Raw genomic sequence first — 26,265 nt, 5'->3', positions numbered from 1 at the left:
AGCTTCTAATATTGTAATGCCTGAGCACCCCTGCCAGAGAAGTTTTCACTGAGCAAGAGAGAGGACATCCAGTATCTTACATCTTTTTTTAAAGTTCCCATTTAGGAACCATTGCTAAGGCAGTTTCATACAGCTTACTTAGAAAAAGCTGAAGTGGTCAACATACAACGTAAAGCCTCACTTCTCAATGTGTGGCCTCAGGACCAGGAATTGATATCATGAAGTGGGAACAATGAATTCCCTGTACGTTTAAACAAAATCCCCTCATGATTCTTAGGCACATCAATTTTAAGAACCAATCACTTAGGACCAGGCACGGTGGCTCACGCGTGTAATCCTAGCACTTTGGGAGTCCGAGGCAGGTGGACTGCTTGAGCTCAGGAGTTTGACCCCAGCCTGGGCAACAAGGTGAAACTGTCTCTACTAAAAAACAAAAATCAGCCGGGCGTGGTGGTGCATGCCTATAGTCCCAGCTATTCCGGAGGCTAAGGCATGAGCATTGCTCATGGGAACATGGGAGGCAGAGGTTGCAGTAAGCCAAGATTGTGCCATTGCACTCCAGCCTGGATGACAGAGCAACTCTGTCTCCCACACCTCCACACAAAAAGAATCAATCACTTAGGTCAGTGCTAGGTGAACTTTCTGTGATGATGGAAAAGTTAATCGATGTTATTCAGTGCGGCAACCACTAGCCACATGTGGCTAAAGAGTATTTAAAAATATGCTGGTGAGACTGAGGGAATACATTTTTTATTTAATTAAATATAAACAGTCAGATATGGCTAGTAGCTACTGTATTGTACAGGGCAGATCCAGATAATTTATACTGGTCAGAGGACATACATTTACAGATACAAATCTACAGCTGCAAAACGAAATCCACAGGAGTCACTGCCTACAGAACTGTCTTCTCCTCTTAATGAAGACAAAAGCCAGGTGTTAAAAACAATCCATTTATTGGGTTTTAAACTAGTTACACAACTGAAATCAGTTTGGCACTACTTTATACAGGGATTACGCCTGTGTATGCTGACACTTAAATACTGTACCAGGACCACTGCTGTGCTTAGGTCTGTATTGAGTCATTCAGCATGTAGATATTAAAAATATACTGTAGTGTTCCTTTAAGGAAGACTGTACAGGGTGTGTTGCAAGATGACATTCACCAATTTGTGAATTATTTCAACCCAGAAGATACCTTTCACTCTATAAACTTGTCATAGGCAAACATGTGGTATTAGCATTGAGAGATGCACACAAAAACGTTACATAAAAGTTCAGACATTCTAATGATAAGTGAACTGAAAAAAAAATAAAAGAAAAACCCCACATCTCAGTTTTTGTAACAAGGAAAGATAAAGAAAATAATTTAAAAACACAAAAAATGGCATTCAGTGGGTACAAAAGCCCAAAATCACTATAATAAAGAACTACATGTGAATCTTTACAAATTACACAATGATGTTGTGTAAAAGGTTGCATCTGTACAAAGTCTTGCCAATGCTATCTCTACAGTTTATACAATCTTTTACATTTATATAACATATATTAAACAAATCAATTAAATATTAAGCCTTATTAGTCTCTCAACGATTCTGCAGGCAAAATAAAAAGGGAGAGAGAGAGAGAATAAAATAAAGAAAAAAATTACAAAATTTCCACAAACACAGCAGTCTTCCGTTTAGGTGAAGTGTAACAATTTTCAGAGGGTCAAAAAATAGTTGTAAAGAATACAGGGAAAAAACAGCCAGTCAGGGTTTTTATTGTTGTTGCTGTTTATTTTTAAAATCACACATTGAACACACACAACAATCAGATTTCTTCACCAAACCCCCAATTTTTTAGCAACTGGCTCTATTCAGCACCAAAAACTCCAGTCTGTGGGAAGTGCACAGACACAGACTTCACTTGTGTGTCTTGGTCGAGCAATCCATCAGGTCACTGGTTAGGTTCAGGACTTGCCCTCTTTGCCTTCCCTCTTCATGACTCTCCAGACCCACGGTTCTCAAGGCTTCAGATTTATGGCCCACAGCCCTACTACCATCTAAATCCAGCAGCCATTTGGGAAGAATTCAATTTGAGATGAATGAAATGACAGGACCTGTATTACAGATGGGTATTCTCCATTCCAAGTAAACTGTTTCTTAATGAGTTCCGAGACTCTGGTCTTGGATGCCATGATCATACTGGGTAATTATTTCTAGTCTGAGACTTTGTGACTTTGTCAGATGCCTCAAAAAAAAAAAAGTGATCAGTATTCTGGAAACACTTCCGGACAAGTTGGGAAATCAAATGGCAACTGAGAAGCTGTGGAATGCAGACTAACGAGATCTAACACAGAAACCACCAAAATGATGAGAGCTCAGCAGAGGCAATTTTAAAACTTGCAGAGAGCCACCACAGATGGTACCTGAGGGTGTGGAATTTTTGATGAAAAGAGCCTGAAGTGAGGACTAGTCATCTGTATCAGGGAGGAAAAAATTTCAATTAGGTAACAAGACATCCAACTCTAAAAGCCTAATAAATGAAATTTTTATTCTTCCTATTCCAGTAGAAAGGCTTCTGGGTGCTCCCTCTTTAACAGAATGGGTGTAAGAATCCAGATCAAATGTTCTCACAACTTTTAGAACCCAGAGTCCTCAGGGCCACACAAAATGTCCCAGCCCCACCCAGGAGGCAACTGAGAATAAGATTTATTTTCCTTTAACTATTCCCAGGCTACTGACACCACTCATTTACAAAGGTCCAAAAGCAGTCACACATTTTCTCTGCTTTAAACCTAAAGCAAGGAGGCACAGCAAAATTCTCATTTCCAATGGCCGTAGCAAAAGCCATGTTTAAAAACAAACAATCCCCGCCATCCAACTTTATCTAAACACTGACCTCTAAGAATGTCAGCAAAAAGAAAAAAAACAATAAATATCTAGTTCTCAGTCACCAAACCAATGTAAATTCAGAACTTTGCTGACTTACCTTTCTATGCATAATAGCATGGTGACACAAGAAGATCGGTGAGAACAAGCAGTTGGTCATCAGTGAATTGCTGTTTGTGTTCCTGCCAGTTGTCATGGTGAGTCCTTCGGAAATTGGATAAGGTTTTTTTTACAGTCATCTGTAAAGTAGACAACCCACATAGTTTTAACCTCTCTGGACAACCAGGATCATATGTAGGATACTTTTAGTTAAATTACCATCCCTCTAGACTTCAGATCTCACACAACACCAAGTTCTACAAAACCAAAAAGCCAATGAGAAGGACAAAGTCAATGGTCTTTTGAGTTACTAAAAATGCCATCATAATTTCCTATTTAATATTAGCTTCCAGTAAAATACTTTGCAGTGCTAGAAAAATAGAAACGTAAAATTTATCACAACAATATTGACAGTACTTTACTTCCATTGGACTGGGAGGGATAGAAGCTACAGTAATTTCCTCACTACCAAAAGATCTCAAATATCCGTGGCAGCAAGGTCTCTGTAATTTTTAAATAATTACTGGTGAGCAGACTAAGCCCTGGCAGAGGCAGTAGCTTTACGAAAGCAGTTAGTTCAGAGTGTATAGGAAATTATTATTATGGTTTCTTAGAAAACATCACTGATAATACACGTACAAATTAATAAGGAAGAACTGTACCTCAATAGGCTGAGGATCATTTAGATGTGCACTGAGATTCATGAGGAGCTGGGGCATCCAGGTGGGAACATCGTAAGGACTAGAAAGAACACATGCACCAAGTCCTAGCACCCCAGCATGGCGTTTGACCAACTCTGCAAAGAGAACAGCAACATTTGTGCAAATATTTACATGTCTCTAATGCACTTGTTACAGTGAGATAAAATTAGTTTTCAATTGTGTTGTTTTCAATATGTGAATTTCTGCATTTAAAATGAATCTATATGTATACACATCAAAAACTTGATTTTGAGGCTAAACTAAAAATAATTCTGTATTTAAGAATTTGTCAGCCGGGCACAGTGGCTCACGCCTGTAATCCCAGCACTTTGGGAGGCCAAGGTGGGAGGATCACTTGAGGCCAGGAATTTGAGACCAGCCAAGGCAACAAAGTGAGAACCTGTCTCTCCAAAAATAATTTTTAAAAATTGGCTGGTGGCCAGGCATGGTGGTTCATGCCTATAATCCCAGCACGTTGAGAGACCGGGGCGGGTGGATCACCTGAGGTCAGGAGTTCAAGACCAGCTTGGCCAACGTGGTGAAACCCTGTCTCTGCTAAAAATACAAAAATTAGCTGGGTGTGATGGCATGTGAAGTCACAGATACCCAGAAGCTGAGGCATGAGAATCATTTGACCATGGAAGCAGAGGTTGCAGTGAGCCAAGATCGCACCACTGTACTCCAGCCTGGGCTACAGAGTGAGGCTCTGTCTCAAAAAAAAAAAAAAAAAAAGGATTTTTCAAGACTTCCATAGTTGCTCATCAATGACAGCATAATTGTACCTAGGCCAGTACAATCCCTGATTCTAAAACAATCTCCAATCAAAATTAGCGTGTTTTTTTTTTCTGGATGTGACAGCCCTACCCAGAATACATCAATTCATTAGTAAACACATCATGTATGAAGAATGTCTATTTCTTAAAACAGACAATTGCAGCATGTCTGTATTCTAAAGGGTCTCTATTCTTTCTGTAGTGGTGTAAGTTAAAGTGGTTTCAAATTCTCAGTTCCTCAATAAAGGTGTGAGTATTCACATGTTTTAAAGCATATTACATTTGTATTTGTGACACGTGGAAAACAGGGAGTTGAAGGTAAGGAAAAGAGAATTTGGACTGGTCAAAATTGTAAACAATATCATTTGGTGTAATAAAGACCTAAAAATACTTTGGTGCTTTATCATTAAAAAAACAGAGTTCTCAGACCGGGTGCTGCGGCTCACATCTGTAATCCCAGTATTCTAGAAGGCCCAGGTGGGTGGATCACTTGAGGTCAGGAGTTCAAGACCAGCCTGACCAACATGGTAAAACCCCATCTCTACTAAAAATACAAAAAATTAGCTGGGTGTAGTAGCGCGCGCCTGTAATACTAGCTACTCAGCTAACAGAGGCATGAGAATCGCCTGAACCCAGGAGGTGGAGGTTGCAGGGGGCTGAGATCATGCCACTGCACTCCAGCCTGGGCGACAGTGGAAGATCTTGTTTCCAAAAAATATATATTATAAAATATATTTATAATATATTATATATAAAAAATATATATATATACATATATATATCCCAAAAAGCAAAGATACTAGAATGTACATTGATATTTTATTGGATTCTGTTACTAGGTAACTTTATGACATAATTAAGACACTAATCAGCAGTAAAAACTTTATATTCTAAGCACTTCCTCTAAATTCAATAAAATTCCTATTATTAATTTTTTATGTATTTTCTATTATGATTACAGTTAACATGGCAAGATGCATCTTTGTAATCATATTTACATTTCTCTTTAAACATGATGTAGTAGTCAGATCTTATTCTCGTGTCTATCTTGTGTCTACATTCAATTAGATTGGAAGCTCCTGCAATGACTCCGCACCCTCTCACCAAAGGACTAATGAAGGACCGAATAATCCCCTCTCCAAATAAAAACAAGGCTTGCTTTATTTTTTTCTGTTAGTACATCTACATTTAAGTTCTAAATTCCAAAAACAAGTATTTCAGACCCTCCAAAATAACTAATTCTGAATATCTCCTTTTTATGAAGCTATTCTGGGTGGAGGGTAGACTGAACACAATAATTATTAGGTAGCAGTTCTACAGGTTCCTTTGTACCTACCTCAATTTTAGCTTTTCTACATTCCAAGTCCTGCTTTCTATATGCAAAATTCCTCAAAAGTAGGGAAAACTTTTCCCAATACCTAGCATAGACCTGGGCACATACATACAAGTATTCAATAAATATGAGTAAGCCTGGTTAACCCTCGTTAATTCCCAGTAGGATATGGGTGTTTCCTACCAGCAATGTTACCTGCAGAAGGAATGGTATCTCCTACAGAACCAGGGTCTCGCTTTCTTTTCTTAGGTAGTTTTGTTTTGCAAAGTTGCTCAAAATGAATCTGCATAGGACTGTCCATGGTAAGAAAGTTACACTGTAGCAGACCGCTTAACGTAGTAGCAGCCATTTCTCGAACCTGTAGATATAATAATTTCTATTAGGACTGACATTCTAAGTCTGAGGGAATAATGGAGGATAGGGGGTAGTGTGGGAACTGGGGTGAAGACCTTCCCTGAAATTGCATGCAAATTTTGTGTATGCTCTTTGGCAGTTTCTTAATAGAGATTTCAGCAGATTCTCAAAGAGTTTGTGGCCTCATAATGGATAAAAACTACATTAGGGTTATGAGCATAAACTTTTATCTCTTTTAGCAAAATTAAATTTCTCCATAAATTATCTTCCCTACTGATAGCTCTCATCAGGGCTATAACTGTAAAAGCAGTGCCAGAGCCTGACAGTAAGATCAAGTTTTCCCAGACTCTACATCTCCGAAGGCCACTGCTATAGCTATTTTTGTTAGTAACAAAGACACAGACCAACCTAATTTCTGTAATTGGCATACCATCATGGAGACTTACATCCTATGGGATTCTTATGAATTTCACAGGCTGCTGTCAGATTATAAACACAGTTTACAAAAGTACTAAATGAAGCGTGTGCACAGTCCATTTCAAATTGGAATGGTAACTCAACTTTTGGGAAAACAAGAAAGCAGTAAAAAGACATTGTTTCACATATAAATCACAAACATTTGTTTAATATTCATAATACACAATGATAATTTTTAAAAACAGATGTTTTGCTCTGTTGTATTCCTTCAAAAGATTTCTCATAATTTTATCATCATAGTCTGTCAAGTACGTAACATGTTCTTTGCTGCGTTCATTACACTAGCATATGAAATACATTATAAAATGTTTTACTGGTTGCACTATTTCCTATAAAACTTATATGCCACAGTTTCTTTTCTTTTCTTTTTTTCTTTTTTCTTTTTTCTTTTTTTGAGATGGAGTCTCGCTCTGTCGCCCAGGCTGGAGTGTAGTGGCGCAATCTGCAAGCTCTGCCTCCTGGGTTCACGCCATTCTCCTGCCTCATCCTCCCAAGTAGCTGGGACTACAGGCACCTGACACCACAGCTAATTTTTTTTTTTTTTTTGTATTTTTAGTACAGATGGGGTTTCACCGTGTTAGCCAGGATGGTCTTGATCTCCTGACCTCGTGATCCGCCCACTTCAGCCTCCCAAAGTGCTGCGACTATAGGCATGAGCTACCACACCCAGCCGCCAAAATTTATTTTCATAATTAAATACTGACTAGATTGCTTTCATATTCTCAGTACTATGCTATATTCTTAATTTGTGTAACTTTTCATATTACAGTACGTATTTTCACTCCGTTTTTATTTTTTGTAGACAGGGGTCTCACTTATTTTTTGTTGCCCAGGCTGATCTCCAACTCCTGGGCTCAAGCAATCCTCCTGCCTTGGCCTCCCAAAGTGCTGGGATTACAGGCGTAAGCCTCTGTGCCCCGCCTGCAGTATATTTTCTTAGAATAGAAAATTCTATTCTAAGAAATTCTATTCTATTCTATTCTATTCTAATACAAAAATTAGGATTAGTAAATTTAAAGATATAAACAATTTTACTGCTAATTTTATGGCTATTAGTTGCTTTTCAAAAAAGCTAGTGCTAACATATAATGACACAAAACTTCAATGTGAACTACCAGTTATACCTTACACTGCTTTTCATCACTACACATTTTTGTTTTGTGAGGGGAGGACAACACTAAATTAGGAGTAGCTAAAAATGCCTCACTGTTTCAAGTTTGCATTTTCCTGGTCATTGGAAGGTGTGACTTTTCACTGCTTATAGCAAGTCGTGTCTTTATCTGTATACTTTTTTTTTTTTTTGGAGACGGAGTCTCACTCTGTCACCAGGATGGAGTACAGTGGCACGATCTTGGCTCACTGCAAGCTCCACATCCTGGGTTGACGCCATTCTCCTGCCTCAGCCTCCTGAGTAGCTGGGACTACAGCTACAACCAGCCACCATGCCTGGCTAATTTTTTTGTATTTTTAGTAGAGACGGGGTTTCACCATGTTAGCCAAGATGGTCTCGATCTCCTGACCTCGTGATCCACCCACTGTGGCCTCCCAAAGTGCTGGGATTACAGGCATGAGCTACCGCGCCCGGCTATCTGTATACATTATTACAATACCACCACCACTCTAAGCAGTCAGATCTGTGCATGTTTTGATGTGACATCTATTAACTCAAAGGCTTAGAAAGTCATCTCTGCTCCTATTATGTTCCTATAAATAATATCCAAATCCACTTTCTCCTAATTTATTTTTTAAAGCTGGGGGTGGTGATTGGCCGGGCATGGTGGCTCACACCTGTATCTTAGTACTTTGGGAGGCCCAGGCGGGTGGATCACCTGAGGTCAGGACTTTGAGACCAGCCTGACCAACATGGTAAAACCTCCGTCTCTACTAAAAATATAAAAATTAGCTGGGCGTGGTGGCAGGTGTCTGTAATCCCAGCTACTCAGGAGGATGAAGCAGGAGAATCGCTTCAACCCAGGGGGCAGAAGTTGCAGTGAGCCGAGATCACACCATTGCACTCCAGCCTGGGCAAAAAGAGTGAAACTCCGTCTCCAAAAAAAGGGGGCGGGGGGGGGGGGGAAGGTAAGTCTCTTTACTTTATCAAAAATATACTGTAATATGAGATGTTTTAATTTATTTTTCTCTTACTTCAAATTGCTAACAAATGATCCCCAACACCTCCAACTGATTTATGCTCTTTTCCAGTAATAGGGTCTACTTCTGAGATATTTTACTCCAGGGTACACGTCTATAATTAACTAACTTTAAAAAGTGAGGAAAGAATATATTTAGCCTTCTCAGCTAAAAACATACTATTTTCCTCTATTTCTAAAAAGTTTCCTTTAAATACAGTAAGGTTTCTTTAAACAGTTCTCATTTAGATAACATTGTTTTTCCCCATACTATCAATGAATAGAATTTAGCGAATTATTACTGCTTTTTGGTTTTACATGTTGCTTTAAAAATATGATAGTTTTAATGATCATGGTTATGTTTATATAACAGCTATGTTTAAACCTCTATATGGAAGAAAATATAAAAATAATTTATAAGGCCAAGGCTGGTGGATTGCTTGAGCCCAGGAGTTTGAGACCAGACTGGGCAGTATGGCAAAACCTTGCCTCTACAAAAATACAAAAAAAGTAATTCCGTGTGGTGGCAAATGCCCATAGTCCCAGCTACTCAGGAGGCTGAGGTGGGAGGATCACTTGAGCTCAGGAGGCAGAGGCTGCAGTGAGCCATAATTGTGCCACTGCACTACAGCCTGGACAACAAAGCAAGACTCGGTCTCAAAAAAAAAAAAAAAAAAACAACCCATAAAAATGTTCTAAAAGAAGCTCCTAAATGCAAGCGGTATAATAATTAAAGTTAGGAAACAATGACAAGGTCTCAACCTTTCCACTCCTTTAGGTTAGTTTTTAAAGAATACAATAAGAAATTAAAAAAAAAATCACAGCTGTAAATATTTTAATTGAAGCCTGTTAAGAGTTGTTATAACCAGGCCGGGCGTGGTGGCTCACGACTGTAATCCCAGCACTTTGGGAGGCTGAGACAGGTGGATCACGAGGTCAGGAGATCAAGACCATCCTGGCTAACATGGCGAAACCCCGTCTCTACTAAAAAATAAAAAAATTAGCCTGGCATGGTGGCAGGAGCCTGTAGTCGTAGCTACTCGGGAGGCTGAGGCAGAAGAATGGCATGAACCCGGGAGGCGGAGCTTGCAGTGAGCAGAGAGCGTGCCACTGCACTCCAGCCTGGGCAAGAGCAAGACTCCGTCTCAAAATAAATAAAACAACAACAACAACAACAACAACGAAAACAGTTGTTATAACCAGTCTGTGAGTACCACTGGGACTAGAAAATATCCACTCTCAGAATATAAGAAATATAAATAGACTCATTAGGGAGGTAGAGAAATTTCCATTCCTACTTTCCTGTGAGTAAAATCTATTTTCAATACTAGTAAGTATATAAAATACTGTAAGTACTTTACTGCAAGAAAAAACTATGAAGTCCATAAAATAAGCAAAATTTTCACCATAAATTCCATCACATTTTCTTCCTTAATGCCAACTTAAAAAGTAGTATCTCATGCCATATTTACTGCCAACATGCTTCTTACATTCGGCTGCATGGGATAATATTATCTTTTTGTACAAAACATTAATGTAACCTCACCACAAAAGTTACCTTTCTCTACCAAAGAAAAACAGAAAAAGGACAGCAAACCTATATTAAGTCTACTGGATAGCAGCGCCTATGTGTAGATTTTTAATCCCTTTGAAACTGCCATCATGCACATTCTCATGAGTTCCTTAAAAATCAGTAGGACTAGTGGGACAATTACAATTATCATCCCCAATTTCTCATGGTTAAGAAAACTTGGGTTCATGAGTATTATTTGCCCAACTGCAAAGAAGACAGAACGAAAACATGCCCAATTTTTCTTCCATTTGTATTATAAAGAATCATGATTAGGGTATCAAAATTACTCACATAGGGCTATGTTAAAATTAAAGTTATTTTTATTTAATTTTTTTGAGACAGGGTCTCACTCTGCTGCTCAGGATGAATGCAGTGGTACAATCACAGCTCACTGCAGGCTCAACCTCCAGGCTTAAGCGATCCTCCGACCTCGACCTCCTGAATAGCTGGGATCACAGGCACACACCAACATGTCCAGCTAATTTTGGTACTTTTTGTAGAGACAGTCTTGCTACGTTGTCCAGGCTGGGCTCAAACTCCTGGCGTCAAGTGATCTCACTGACTCGGTCTCTCAAAGAGTTGAGGTTATAAATATAAACAATTGCACCTGGCTGCAAATACTTATTAAAAAGGGAACCATGATGGTTTCTTTAAATTGACTGAATTTCCATTTTCTATAACTTAAATTTTACCTCTAGTTGTTCGTCCTCCAAAAGACTTATAACCAGCCACCTGATATCTTTAACTGCATCTTCATTGTTTAGGAAAATAAAGAGGTTATAAAATACCATGGTCTGGAGGTAGGTCAGTACTGTGTATCGTGCATGCCAAGAACTGCTTCTTGCTGTCTGTGAATGAGAAATAAATATAAACGATAAAGCAGTACTGACAAGAACACGAGATGACAGATGGTGACATTACACACAAACAATGTAATATTCTAATTTAACTCTATTTACACAGGTATAGTTAGGACAAGCTCATCTTATATTTCCTTATAAATAAAAGGTTGAATGAGGCTGGGCAGAGTGGCTCACGCCTGTAATCTCAGTACTTTGGGAGGATGAGTGAGGTGGGTGGATCACCTGAGGTCAGGAGTTTGAGATCAACCTGGCCAACATGGTGAAACCTTGTCTCCACTACAAATACTAAAATTAGCTGGGTGTGGTGGCAGGCACCTGTAATCCCAGCTACTTGGGAAGATGAGACAAGAGAATCGCATGAACCTGGGGGGCAGAGGTTGCAGTGAGCAGACATGGGGCCACTGCACTCCAGCCTGGGCAGCAGAGCGAACTCTGTCTCAAAAACAGTAACAAAAAAACCCACACAAAGGTAAAAGTCAACTTCACAAGAGATAGTCATGATTAATGGCTCCGAACTCCTCCGAGGATGGCACATTATTTTACTTTTGGTAGCAACAGTAGGGTCTGAAAAGCAAATGATTAACAACTACTAAATTCTACTACAAAGAAATACCATTGTAGGTTGTTGAAAATATTTTCCAGTGTGGTTATCAAATTTAAAAATGAAAGCTATGGGAAGATGTCCACTTCTATATAACATGTGTAATGTCTGGATAAAGCTGACCATACAGTATACTAACAATGCAGGCAGAAAATGTACAGTCAATATAGGTCTCTCTAGAATAGACCAGGTAACAGAAGTGAGCAAAACAAAGGGGAACTGGTGGTAGAAAAGAACCACCATCCACCTTCCTCATAAGAACTTTTTATCCAAAGCACTTAATAATGAATTAGCTATCTGCATATTTTTGGCTTGACTGACTTGCCCAAAGTCACAGAAGGTGGGGGCAGAGCCAGGCACAGAATCTAGGTCTGTTTCTTTGGTCAATATATATGTCTTCTCTTATACTACAAGAAAATTCAAAACAAAAACCAGGCGCTGTGTGCACTGCAGCTGACTGAAATTCTTAGAATGGTAAACCAAAATCCTAATTAAAAGACATAAATATTAGAAACACTCTTACTTGTTTTAGCACCTGAAGTACCAAAGGCACTTGATGAGGGTAAAGCAACCCCTGAGACATTAATGATAAACATAACTTTGCATCTCTTTTCAGTTCATCGTAGCTATTGTCATTTTCCACTGGGGCAATCTAAAAAACAATGTAAAAAGGACAAAAATGGAAAAATAATTGCCAATAAGTACAAAGGCATCCTACATGAGAGACAACACATCTTTAATTTAACAATTTTTATGGAAAATTTCAAACACATAAACTAGAGAATAGTATAATGAACCCCCATGAGCCAATCACCTCTTCAATAATGACAAACTCATAATCTTTTGTTTCGTTTTTCCTCCCCTGAGTCCCATTCCCCAATGAAATTATTTGAAGCAAATCCCTGACTATTTTATCCTAAATATTTTATTATGTTATTTCTAAAAGGTCTCTTGAAAAAGAATCATGTAATAGACATTATCACACATAAAACTTCATTAGTTATAATATAAAATATGTGGCGGTACTCATATTTCCCCAATTACCACATTCATGTGCTATTACAACTGGTTTTCTGAAATCAGGTTTAAGGTAATGACCACATATTGTACTTACCTGGTATGTTTCATAAATCTCTTTCAATGCATATATTCCCCGCCCCCGCCCCCCCCCCCCCCCCCCCCCCGCCAACTATCTTAAAATCCCTTGCTCTGTATTTTTTTTCCTCGGGGAAAAAAAGCTGTGTCTGTTGTTTTGTAGTTTCCCCCACTGTGGCCTTCCCTGACTGCATCCCTGCAGTGGTATTCCTTGACCCCAGTAAGTCTTATAAATTGGCTATTAGATGTAAAGGTCTGACTTTATTGAAGTTTCACTTTTTTGGGCACAACATAAGTGGTGCTGTGTATTTCTTTCATTGATATTTAGTTTTGTCTTTCTGTGATAATCCATTATAAAAAGAGAGATTTGCGAAATGGTCATTCCTTCTTCATTATTAGCTAGAATACTTATACATATAAAAGCTTTCCCTCATTTGGAATAATGATTTCCCTTCTGTCCTCCAAAAGTAAATAACAATTTTTAAAAGACTATCATTATGAATTCCAACAAATCTGATGGCTGTAGCCACTGTCATTCTTTTTTTTTTTTTTTTTTTTTTTGAGACAGGGTCTTGTGCTGTAGCCCAGGCTGGAGTGTAGTGGCACAACCATGGCTCACTGTAGCCTCAACTTTCTGGGGTTGGTGATCCTCCCACCTCAGCCTTCTGGGTAGCTGGGACCACAGGCACGCACTACTGTGTCCAGCTATTTTTTTTTTTTTTTAATATATTGTATAGACAGAATCTCACTGTGTTGCCCATATCGGTCTCAAACACCTGGGCTTGAGCAGTCTTCCTGCGCTGGCCTCCCAAAGTGCTGAGATTACAGGCATGAGCCAGTGTACCCAGTATCCATATTTGTTTTAATGAAGAAATCAGGTTTGTCTGGTACCATACTTTGACTATGAATATATGCTGTTTGATGTCTTAAATTCGTTTTAAATATTTAAAAAATATACCCTTGCACATTCAGTAGGGGAAAGCTTTAATAAAGTTTGCTAAGGGACTCTGGGGTGCTAAGTTGGAGGGATCTCATGAGGCCAGCATGGATAACAGAGCAAGATCCTGCCTCTATAAAAAAAAAAATTAGCTGGGCTTGGTGCCACATGCCTATAGTCCTTGGGAGGCTGAGGTGGGAAGATTGTTTGAGCCCAGGAGTTCAAGGTTACAGTGATCTATGATCACAGCACTGCACTCTAGCCTGGGTGATAGAGTGATACCCTGTCTCTTAAAAAAAAAAAAAGTTTGCTAAGGGAAATTATTTCTATCAAACACTGGACAAACTATCATAGTGAATTAATACACTCAGCTTGAAACTGTTGTTAAAAAAAATTATTCTGACATTTGTTAAAATCGTTAACGAAAACTTTATTCAGAGACATCGGGCGGCGGGGGGGGGGCGGGGATTCCTCCTTAACCAACTTAACAGGATTCCTGCAAAAGGTAGAATAGGGTGATCAGATACCACGGGTGGGGGATTCTTTCTAAACTAGATTAGAGACAGTCTTGCTAAAACTGGACCAAAGACAGACAGGCCAAAGACAGAGCCCGAGGATGAGATCTAGTCAGAAAAAGGGCTCAGAGGAGCTGACTTAAGTTTGGTCAAGGAGAGTCTTTGTCATAACAAAGGCATGATTCAGTTCTTTTTTTGTTATGGGTATGCAAAGACATTTCATAATGCTGAGTTTTAAATATTTTACCTCAGTTAATATAATCCTTGGTATTTTAGAATAAAAATTATTTCTTTTTGCAAATTAAAACCATACTGAGTTATATGTTTTCACCTGTTCTACTGGGAAAAAATCGGGATGTTTAATATCATACTGTAAAAGTGAGTCTCTGAGGAAATAACCAATAAAGAGGGGTGTAGAGCAGTGTCTAGCAAAAGCACATATTCATTTACTTTCTACTGGCTGTTGTGGGAAGTCAGGGACCCCAAATGGAGGGAGCAGCTGAAGCCATGGCAGAAGAACATAAATTGTGAAGATTTCATGGACATTTATTAGTTCCCCAAATTAATACTTGTATAATTTATTATGCCTGTCTTTCCTGCAAACTCTGAACATAAATTGTGAAGACTTCATGGACACTTATCATTTCCCCAATCAATACTCTTGTGATTTCCTATGCCTGTCTTTACTTTAATCTCTTAATCCCATCATCTTCGTAAGCTGAGGATGAATGTCACCTCAGGACCCTGTGATAATTGCGTTAACTGCACAAATTGTTTAAACAATATGAAATCTGGGCACCTTGAAAAAAGAACAGGATAACAGCAATGCTCAGAGAACAAAGGAGATAACCTTAAACTCTGGCTGCCTGTGAGCCTGGCGAAACAGAGCCATATTTCTCTTCTTTCAAAAGCAAATAGGAGAAATATCACTGAATTCTTTGTCTCAGCAAAGAACATCCCTGAGAAAGAGAATGCGTCCCTAAGGGGAGGCCTCTGAAATGGCTGCTTTGGGGATGGCTGTCTTTTACAGTCATAGCTAAGGGATGAAATAATCCCCGGTCTCCCGTAGCACTCCCAGGCTTATTAGGGCGATGAAATTCCCGCCTAATAAATTTTGGTCAGACCAGTGGTCTGCTCTAAAACCCCGTCTCCTGATAAGATGTTATCAATAACAATGTGTGCCCGAAACTTCATTAGCAATTTTAATTTCACCCCAGTCCTGTGGTTCTGTGATCTCGCCCTGCCTCCATTTCCTTTGTGATATTTTATTACCTTGGGATGCACGTGATCTCTGTGACCCACACCCTATTCATACACTCCCTCCCCTTTGAAAATCCCTAATAAAAACTTGCTGGTTTTATGGCACAGGGGCATCACGGAACCTGCCGACATGGGATGTCTCCCCCGGACACCCAGCTTTAAAATTTCTCTCTTTTGTACTCTGTCCCTTTATTTCTCAGACCGGCCGACACTTAGGGAAAATAGAAAAGAACCTATGTGAAACATCGGGGGTGAATTTCCCCCGATACTGGCAATGTATGTCTACCCTCCTACCTCAAAGATATATTGGCAAACATAAGAAATGTCTACACAAAGATCTACATTGTAGCACTATTTCAAAAGCACAACACTGGAAATAATTCAAATATCTATTGGATCTGGAGAGTATCTGGTTAAATAAACTGTAGTACATCCTTGTAGTTTACATATCCTATCGTATGAATCATTCCTATTGTTATAAAGTAATTCCTTAAAAGTCTCTTCAGAAAAAAAGCAAAAGCAAAATGAAGTAAGTGAAACTCACTGTTTATCTGGCTGGCAAGAAGCATACTTAGAGCAGTGACTTTTAAAGGGTAATATAATGTTTTGTGGGATGTATAAAAATCAAATTTAGATTAACTGTCAACAGGAACCAAGAGTTTTCACATGAGAGGTAAAAGATACAAAAATACAAGTGGTTAAATAAAATCTTAGTAATCCCAAATTTGAATTGAAAATGCCAGTACAAGCTATTTCTCTTAGAAAATGTGCTGTGTCTACCAAATAAGCCCAGAAACACGAATCAACTCAGTAACAATGAATACCCCTTGAGCCTGGGAGATTGAGGCTGCAGTGAGCTATGATCGTGTCACTGCACTCCAGCCTGGGTGACAGAGCAAGACCCTGTCTCAAAAAAAAAAAAAGGAAAAGGAAATAACATTGAACATTAATTGTTGAATATCAACTGGTGCAATGTCAGAACACATTACTTTTTATCCCTGGCATGTGACCAAAATTACTATATGAATTTAATTCAATTCCAGTAGGAATTGTGTTTTTAAAGGTTAAAAAAAATTACAGAAGTATAAATTTGACAAGGAAATTCAAAACCCTGCCTTGGTGTGGAGGAAGAATGTGGCAGAAGTAATTTAACCACATCTCCAAAATAGCAGGACATCCATAGCAAAGTAACTTAAGTTGGAAAATAAAAAATGAGCAGTATAAGAGTTATTTCTTTAGAGACAAAGAGGTGTGCAAAAGCTTAAAAGTGGTAAACTTGGGCTGGGCAGAGTGGCTTATGCCCGTAATCCTAGCACTTTGGAGGCCAAGGTACGAGGAGCACTTGAAGCCAGGAGTTTGAGGGCAGCCTGGGCCACTAAAAGTGAGACCCTGTCTCTACAAAAAATAAAATTAGCTGGAGTGGTGGTGCTGGCACACGAAGGTAGTTCCAGCTACACAAGAGACTGAGGTGGGAGGATCGCTTGAGCCCTGGAGTTTGAGGCCATCCTGGACAAGATACCGAGATATCATCTCTTAAAAAAAAAAAAAAGGCAGATACATCTCTTTTGCCCAGCAATTTTACACCTAGGAAGTATCCTACAAATATGCTCACATGTGCAAGATACTTAAGAAGAGCCAGAGGTTCCATCAACAGAAAACTGGTTAAATTTTTAAATGATGGTACAATTTAGTCATAAAAGAGGCAATTTTGTGTAATGATATGAAAAGATGGACATTATATACTGAGTTAAAAACCAAAATCACCTTGCAGAATTAAGTAATTGTTATTCATAAAACAATTTCACAAACACATTTGTAGGGTAAAGCAGAGACACATTCATAGTCAAAGGCATAAAAGGACATACACCAACAAAGTCAGGGTACAAATGGTAAATATTCAACAGTTCAAATCTCTAGGCATTACAGGTGGAGTTGTTTTCCTGGTCATTTTATTCACACTCACAGTAAATATGAGGTGATTTAGAGTTTGGGTAGTTAACTGTGGCATAAAAAAGAAGATATTCATTTACTGGCAAGGTCCATTACCACCAGAATTTAAGATGACTCATTTCGTCTGTTGAATCAGCAGCCTCTCTTCCTACCATTATGAAAAAAATGTGTTTTTCTAATGAAATTAAGACACAATATTCTCAAGTACAGCATGGGTGAAAATGATCTACTAAAAACAGTAAAATTCTAAAATCCAATAAATAAATTTCACCAGATAGATTATATACTAAACTATGTTAACCAGTAGAAAATGCTGTTCATTTAGTTAGCAAAGCAATCACCTTATAAGATATTTTTCTCCTGATTATTGAAAAAAATTTTTCTAAAGAAATACCATCAATGTGAGGTGACTGTATCCAATGTACCACAATATCTGTACATCCTTCTCTAAGTTTTACGTATGCGAAACTATAGTGGTGGATTTTGATGAGCATTTTCTGAAGTTTGAAACTTAGGATAAAATACCTCTCTGACCACCACGATTTGAGCCCTTAATTGTTCCAAATTAAAATACAGTTAAAGATTAGTAAAATAATAAGTATGTACTTTACCACTGTGCTTTCTGCTTTACAGGTATGTCATTTCATCCTTCTAACAGTTCTGTGAGGGATACTAATACTAAACTCACACTCTTTATATAGGAGACAAGTTCAGAAGCTTGTGCAAGGTCACAAAGAAAGCACCTGTCAAAGGAAGAATTTTTTTTTTTTTTTTTTTTTGAACTGTCTCCCAGCTGGAGCACAGTAGCGAGATCTGGTTTACTGCAGCCTCCGCCTCCAGGGTTTGAGTGATTCTCCTGTCTCAGCCCCCTGGGTAGCTGGGACTACAGTGTCTGCCACCACACCTGGCTAATTTTTGTATTTTTAGTAGAGATGGGGTTTCACCATGTTGTTCAGGCTGGTCTCAAACTCCCGATCTCAAGTGATCTGCCCACCTCAGCCTCCCAAAGTGCTGGCATTACAGGCGTGAGCCACTGTGCCCAACCTAAAGGCAGGATTTTAAACTAGGACTCTATGTACCCGAAAGCCAGGACTTTGTAAGCTATTCTTGGTCGGAAAACCTCTTCCTTTAATCTTAAGAATATGAGAAGACTCTTAGACCAGAATAGGCAAGTTTATATATAGATATATATAAATATAAATTTAATACATATATATTTCAGGGTTTTTTACAGATACAAAACTGCTTTTTATGGGATAGGATAAATAGGATTTTTAACAGAACAGCCAATGTACCATATGTTTCTTACAACAATGTGTTAGCTGAAGTAGATCCAGCATTTTCACTTCTGGTGATTTATTCTATAAAAAATATGTGCAAAGTGCAAAAGATATGTACAAGATGTTCACTGTATCATTAATGAAAAGGAACATGTCTACAGTGTTTACCATGTGCCTGATGCTGCTTTAAGCACTTCACATATGAAAGTACCCTTTATTCTCTCAATTTAGGATGCAATATCTTTTAATCTATACTCTTGCTATTTGCTAATGGCAACCCAGGAAATGGAAAATGCACATAATTCCTTGTTATCAGACTCAGCCACCCACTCCTCAATTTGGACAATGAGGGACATGTATTAACTCATATAATCCTTGTAACATCCTTAGGAGATGGGTGGTATCATTATCCCCATTTTACTGATGAGAAGGATAAAGTTCAGAGGGGTTGAATTAGATGCCCATGATTACATAATTAGTTCATGGGCCATGGAGATGAATTTGATCCAGGCAGCCTGGCTCAAAACTTCACGTGGTTAATGACTCCACTCACTGCCTCTTGTTGTCTACCTGGTGAACAACTGTCATAAACCAAACATCTGCTACTAGAGAGCACAGGATATTATATTCTAAAAGCCACATAAGGAATGACAAGTATCTACTTACTGACGTGGAAAGGTACATACAATATATTGATCAGGTTCATAAAAGGGAAGCTGCAGAGCTACTGGTATGACTCTACTGACAAACAACTGTGTAGGAAAATCACATTTGAGGAAATACAAAAAATATATATAAATATAAATAATATAAATATAAATAAAACTATGAACAGTGGCTGTTATCATACACAATTAGTCTTGTCAGTCTATCTTATACTTTTATGAATATGTGCTGCTTTTATAAACTCACAATAATTTTAAGAAAAAAAGATACATATAAGAAAGGTTAATGGTAATGGTAGTTTATGAATATTTCCCTCCAACTTTCTAAGTTTTCTCTCAAAAGGCATTTATTTCTTTTAAAAAGGAGAAAAATTAAACTTACACTGTTACTGAAATTTTCCACAAACTTCAAAGTAATGAAACTATTTTTTATTAAATTAGGAATGGGAGACCAAAAATAGTGGCTCACATCTGTAATCCTAGCACTTTGGAAGGCTACGGTGGGAGGACCATTGGAGACCAATCTAGACAACATGAGACCCCATCTCTACAAAAATTTTTGAGAAAATTAGCCAGGCATGGTGATGCATGCCTGTAGTCCCAGCTACTCAGGAGGCTGAGGCAGGAGGATTGCTTGTGCCCAGGAGATTGAGGCTGCAGTGAGCCATGATTGCACCACTGCAGTGAGACTGTCTCAAAAAAAAGGGGGAGGGGGGTGCGGGGACAGGGTCCATGTGATAAGCTGCCATTCACTGGTCTCTCCTCTGATATGAATGTTGTTGACCATCCACAATCAAGAAAGGTAATGTAGGTTTTAAACTTTGGACAGTTGAAAATAATCTAGTCCTCTTAAACGGTTCTAATTTAGTTCACATAAAGTAAGTTACGAGGCATATGCTAACTGAATCATCTCTATTTGTTGTGTTCTCATCACCCTAACCTGTGAATGTTGGCTCAATTCTTATACTTCTTCTTTTTTCCATCTACACCCATTCCCTCGATGATCTCATTCAATTTCATGGTTTTAAATATCATCTCTGTTGATGACATTTAAGTTTGTACCACTAGGCTGCACTATCCCACTGAACTCTGAATGTTTATCCATTATCTTCACTTATAAAAGCATCTTCACTTATAAGTCTTATAAGCATCTGAAATATGTTGGAAAGGGAATTTCTGACCTCCTCTTCAACTCCTTCTGTGCTCCTCTCATGGTTTAGTAAACAGGTTTCTTTTAAACGCCTCTCTTTATCCTCACACTCTACACATCTGATTTATGTGCAAAATAACTATGATGTGATGCCTTTGTACCTCTGGCCCCATTCAGCATGATGGCCTAGTATTAGTATATCCTCAATATTAGTATATCCAGGTGAGATGTTAGGCTTGTCAATGGTAACTTATATCGTACAGCTTTCTTTTCTTTTCTTTTTTTTTGAGATGGAGTCTTGCTCTGTTGCCAGGCTGGAATGCAGTGGCACAATCTCAGCTCACTATAACCTCCACCTCCTGGGTTCAAGCGATTCTCCTGCCTCAGCCTCCCGAGCAGCTGGGACTACAGGCGTGTGCCACCATGCCCAGCTAATTTTTGTATTTTTAGTAGAGATGGGGTTTCACCATGTTGGCCAGGATGGTCTCGATCTCTTGACCTTGTGATCCACCCGCCTCGGCCTCTATCGTACAGGTTTCTAATGATCTAAGTTTTTTCATAAACTTCAAGTGGATTCAAATCATCCTTCTACTAACCTCACTCTTACATACTTGCTTGTATTTGTTCTCAATGAAAGAAAAGGGATGGAACCCCAGCTATCCTAACAATCATTGCACATTATGAATTTATGAATGTTCTATATCCGCTTGGTATGTGACAGAGGAAAAACATTTAAGTACTAGGCAGACAAATCCTACATACACCAAAGACCTATAGGTAAGAAGGACCTATATATTAGCAGCTACTGTCTACTTTTATACCCCAAAAGATCCCAGGGACATTCATGGGTATCATCCTTTGCATAGCATTCTTAAAAGTATTTTAGTAGTACAGTCTTTGAAAGTTACTGGTACAGTTAACTGTTTGAAATTTCCTAACGACAAAATATACTATAGCAAATCAAAAGTTTAGCATGCCATTTGTTAACAATAATAAGGGCCCTCCTCCTTAGATAATAATAACTGTACTGATGAATAATGTCAAAAAGTGGTGATGTTTATGCCAAGCCTTTCAAATGTACAATTAACACTGTTTTCCTAACCACAGCCAACCATATCATTATTGCAAACTATGATTTTGGAAACTAATGAGTCAACCTGTGACCTTAGTTCCACTAGCTGCAACCCCTGAGTAGATGATTAGATAAAACCACCTCAAGCCATGCCTTTCATTAACAAAATGTCATTATATGATACCAGAGGCAAATGATTTCCTGCAGATATTTGTTGGAAACAGTTATAGGGCCCTTTAACATTGTAAAATAAACACAATATACTGAACATTTTCGTTTGTAAATTATATTAGTAAAGAAGTCAGAAATGGCTATATTAAAAAATTTCTTTGTAGCTTTTCTTTTAACTGTCAATAGTTCCTCTAATCTGCCATTACTCAGAAATTAGCTACCAGGTAAAACAATATTCTGTTAAATTTTCATGTAGCTGTCAAAATCCTGCTATATCACCTCATATTAAAACACGATTTCAACAAATATTAAACCACTATCACCTAATGATTTTCCTGTGACCATTCTACTTTTCAGAGATCCAATCAAAATTCACACTGTCTGAAGAACTTCAACCATCAGGTGATGAACACAAATTCCTTATGAAGGTCAAAAGGAGATGCATTCTTAATTTCAGCAAAACCTTACCTTAAAAAACAAAGGTAGAAGCTGAAGTTGTTCTGTAACTGCTGTAGAAAAGGATCTTCCTGCACTTGCCATCAGCCATTTCAATACTATTTTGAAAACAAAGATGCAGAGTAAGTCATTCCTATTCATTTACAGACCACAAAGTAGAACAGTATTGTAATGTTATTGTCATACAGCCACTCTGACAGCTCTTCGGTGCTATGAAAGAGATCATCTATGTTACTTCATAAATTAGACACTTACTGAGAAGCAGTGTAACAGTACCCAAAATAAAATTTAAAACTTTTGTGCATAAAAAGACACTATCCAGAGAGTAGAAAGACAACCCACAGAATAGGAGAAAATATTTCTAAATTGTGTATCTGACAAGGGATTGATATTAGAATAAATAAAGAACTAAAACTCAAAAACAACAAAACAATCTAATTCAGAAACGGGCTGGGTACAGTGGCTCATGCCTGTAATTGTAGCACTTTTGGAGGCCAAGGCGGGAGGATCCCTTGAGCTCAGGAGTTCAAGACCAGTCTGGGCAACATATGGAGACCCCTGTCTCTAGAAAATATTTAAAAATTAGCTGGGTGTGGTGTTGCACACCTGTAGGCCCAGCTACTCAGGAGGCTGAGGTGGGAGGATCTCTTGAGCCCCCGAGGTTGAGGCTGCAGTAAGCAGTCTGGATGACAGAGTGAAAGGCAGCAGAGGGGTGGGTAATGAATGACATGAGTAGATATTTCTCCAAACAAGAAATACAAATGGCTAATAAAGATTCTCGAAATATCAGTAATCATTAGGGAAATGCAAACCAAAATCACAAGATACCTCTTCATACCCACTAAGATGGCTATACTTTAAAAAAGCAAGGAAACAAACAGAAAACAAGTGGTGAGAACATGGAACCCTTGTGCATTTGCTGACTGGAATGTAAAATGGTGCAGCTGCTGCGGAGAAGAGTCTGGCAACTCTTCAAAAACTTAAGCACAGAAATACTACATGGTCTAACAATTCCACTTCTAGGTACATACCCTAAAGAACTGAAAGCAGGAACTCAAACAGGTACTTATACAAACATCAATGTTCAGAGCAGCATTAGTCACAATAGCCAAAGGTGGAAACCCAAATATCCAGCAAACAGATGAATGGGTAACAGATTAATGACACAATATGATTCAGAAATTCATTCATTCAACTTGAAAATACTATGTAACATGAAATAAGCCAGACACAAAAAAGACTTATGATTCAACTTATATGACCTACCTAGAATGGGCAAATTCAGAGATGGAAAGTAGACAGTGGTTACAAAGGATGAGGGGAGGGAAAATGAGGAGCTGTTGTTAAAGGGTACAGAGTTTCAGTTTCGTATGATGAAGAGGATTCTAGAGATAAATGGTGGTGATGGTTGCACAAGGGTGTGAATGTACTTAATGCCACTGAACTGCACACTTAAAAATGGTTAAAATCGTAAATTTTTCATTATGTCTATTTATGTTTATTTTACAATAAAAAAAGTGGTGGAAAAAACTCCACAGGATAATCAAATAAATGTTTTCAATTGAGTTTCTACTAATTTTATCCACTCACTGGTTTTCAAGAGTTTTATGCCCTGAGTTCGTTCATCTTCTTCACCAATTCCATTTTCTTCCATAACATGGTTCTGAATTTCTTCATCCACATCCATGAGAGGTTTCAATTTCTCCAGAATTCGAGCAGTAAACTCAGGGACATGAGGCGATACGGTTGGTGCGGTATTTGGCAAAGATACATCTATCATGAATATGTAGGTCAGCACACTGCAAAATAAAATACTTAATAATAGGAAGAGGTGCCACATTATAAATAAAAATGAGGTTCAAAAGTTATGACCCAATCAAAGTAAACTGTCCCAAGACAATTCCTGGAGTGGGTCTTAGATTATGCCTGTGTGTAAAAGAAGCCTTAAAATTAAGGGGTATTAACACTTAGGTGTTGTGACTGCTCATCTCTGGCTTCTGAGCACACTGCTGTCCTAGTTTACATTCAGAGTGTTTCATCTTGTTTCCCACGACACAATAGCAAACAATTTGAGAAAGACACCGTGAAACCCACTGACAACATAACCAGCATTATTAGCTATTACAATTAAAAAAAACAAAGAACTCGAGAGGTATACCACAGAGAAAACAGTACCTACCTTCCTATTCTTTCTCTGACATTTTTGTAAACCTGGGTGAGTTTGGGTTCCAAGTACTTCAATAGTCTGTGCAATAGTTCAGGCACTCTCCATTCTTGCTGGGCAAGGCCACCTTGTAGTACATAAAGTCGACTAAAATTAAAGCATCGTAGTGTTATATTGGAGGCCCTTTCTGCCTTTACATATTGACAGTATGGACAGACAATATCTGTATTTCACTTAAAGCTTTTTCATTTTCTCACCTAATAAATACTACAATATCCACAACTCAAAATAGCCTCTTTATGAAGATTTTATTTTTCCTATATAATTTCCTCTGTATTTGCATTTCATCTCCACTACTAGACAACTGAAAGAAATACTGACTTAAGAATACTCACCGACTAATATTTAAACATCAGAATTCAAGTTTTCTCATTAATTAAGTGCTTCTTCTTTTTAATGAAATTATCCATATTGCTATTGTCTAACTTTCTACAGCACCATATGCCCCAACCAAGGCAGTTTTTCCTTGAAATGATTACTCTCTCTTTGTATCTTTTTAACAGGAAAAAGTGTAAAATAAGATGTGATGAAGACACAAAAGTACAAAAGACAATTCCAATAAAATATTTGACAGCAAAGAATGCTGACTCTAATTTGTGTTTAAATTGCTCAGATTGCCTACATCTCACTTACTTGTCCAACTAATAAATAACTCTTATTAAGTATCACATGTTATATGGAACCAGATCACATCACCTTCCAGAAGAAAGTAATTACTTCATCTAGACTTTACAAGTATAGACCATTCATTTCCATTTATACATAAGTTAACACAAAACCTTTTGTGTTAACCTCATAGGTTTTTTAAAAAATTTACCATGCATCTACAAAGGATCCTCCTTCACCACTCAATGGTGATTCCAACAGCAGTTCAAAAAGCCAGTGAAGTTTCCGGGGATCTCTGCTTTCCTGTGTTTAAAATATGATGTAACAGTTAAACAGGGGACCTACAATTCTGTAAATAAATCATACTCAGTTATTTAATTTAATTTTATTTTTGAGGCTAGGTCTAACTCTGTTGCCCAGGCTGGAGTGAAGTGGTATGATTACCTCCCAGGCTCAAGTAATCCACCCGCCTCGGCCTCTCCAGTAGCTGGGACCACAGGCATGCGCCACTATGCCTGGCTAAGTTTTCATTTTTTGTAGAGACAGAGTCTCCCTATGTTGCCCAGGCTGGTCTCCAACTCCTGGCCCCAAGCTATCTTCCTGCCTTGGCCTCCCAAAGTTCTGCGATTAAAGTTGAGAGCTAGCGCACCCAGCCATATTCAATTATTTTAGAAATACTGAAAACATATATAAGTATAGTCGCCCCTTGGTATCTGTGGCGGATTGGTTCCAGAACTCCCTTAGGATACCAAAATCCACAGATGTTCAAGTCTCTGACAAAAATGGTGTAGTATTTACATATAACCTATGCACATCCTCCTGTACACTTCAAATCTTCTCTAGAGTATTTGTAATACCTAATACAATGTAAATGCTATGTAAATAGCTGTTATACTGTATTGTAAGAAAAAAAAATCTGAACAGGTTCACTATAGACACAACCATCTCCCCACCCGCTTCTGAAATATTCTCCATCTCCTCAGGTTGGCTGAAACCACAGATGTGGAACTCATGGATATGGAGGGCTGACTGTATAGAAGAAGAAAATCAAACTAAAACTGATAGATGACTCAAATTCAAATGTGACTATCGTAGTTCAATTTAACAG

General features: G+C 38.3%; 1 protein-coding gene across 3 annotated transcripts in view; it reads right to left on the bottom strand.

Annotated features, from left to right (window-relative positions):
- Positions 1 to 939: 939 nt before the first annotated feature.
- The window catches only part of PSME4 (proteasome activator subunit 4), a 100,866-nt gene continuing 75,540 nt past the window's right edge, over positions 940 to 26,265 (bottom strand). For all 3 annotated transcript variants that reach the window (XM_054476176.2, XM_063649380.1, XM_054476177.2), the window contains 10 exons: positions 25,369 to 25,460; positions 24,507 to 24,638; positions 23,918 to 24,126; positions 22,340 to 22,425; positions 12,300 to 12,428; positions 11,005 to 11,160; positions 5,975 to 6,137; positions 3,635 to 3,768; positions 2,974 to 3,112; positions 940 to 2,461 (listed from right to left, as the gene is read on the bottom strand). In XM_054476176.2, coding sequence (XP_054332151.1) covers positions 2,978 to 3,112; positions 3,635 to 3,768; positions 5,975 to 6,137; positions 11,005 to 11,160; positions 12,300 to 12,428; positions 22,340 to 22,425; positions 23,918 to 24,126; positions 24,507 to 24,638; positions 25,369 to 25,460 — 1,236 coding nt within the window. In that variant the 3' untranslated portion in view covers positions 940 to 2,461; positions 2,974 to 2,977. The remainder of the gene's footprint in view (positions 2,462 to 2,973; positions 3,113 to 3,634; positions 3,769 to 5,974; positions 6,138 to 11,004; positions 11,161 to 12,299; positions 12,429 to 22,339; positions 22,426 to 23,917; positions 24,127 to 24,506; positions 24,639 to 25,368; positions 25,461 to 26,265) is intronic.

Source organism: Pongo pygmaeus, chromosome 12, assembly GCF_028885625.2.
Source record: "Pongo pygmaeus isolate AG05252 chromosome 12, NHGRI_mPonPyg2-v2.0_pri, whole genome shotgun sequence".
Lineage (NCBI taxonomy): Eukaryota > Metazoa > Chordata > Mammalia > Primates > Hominidae > Pongo > Pongo pygmaeus.
This window is presented reverse-complemented; position numbering and strand designations above follow the sequence as displayed.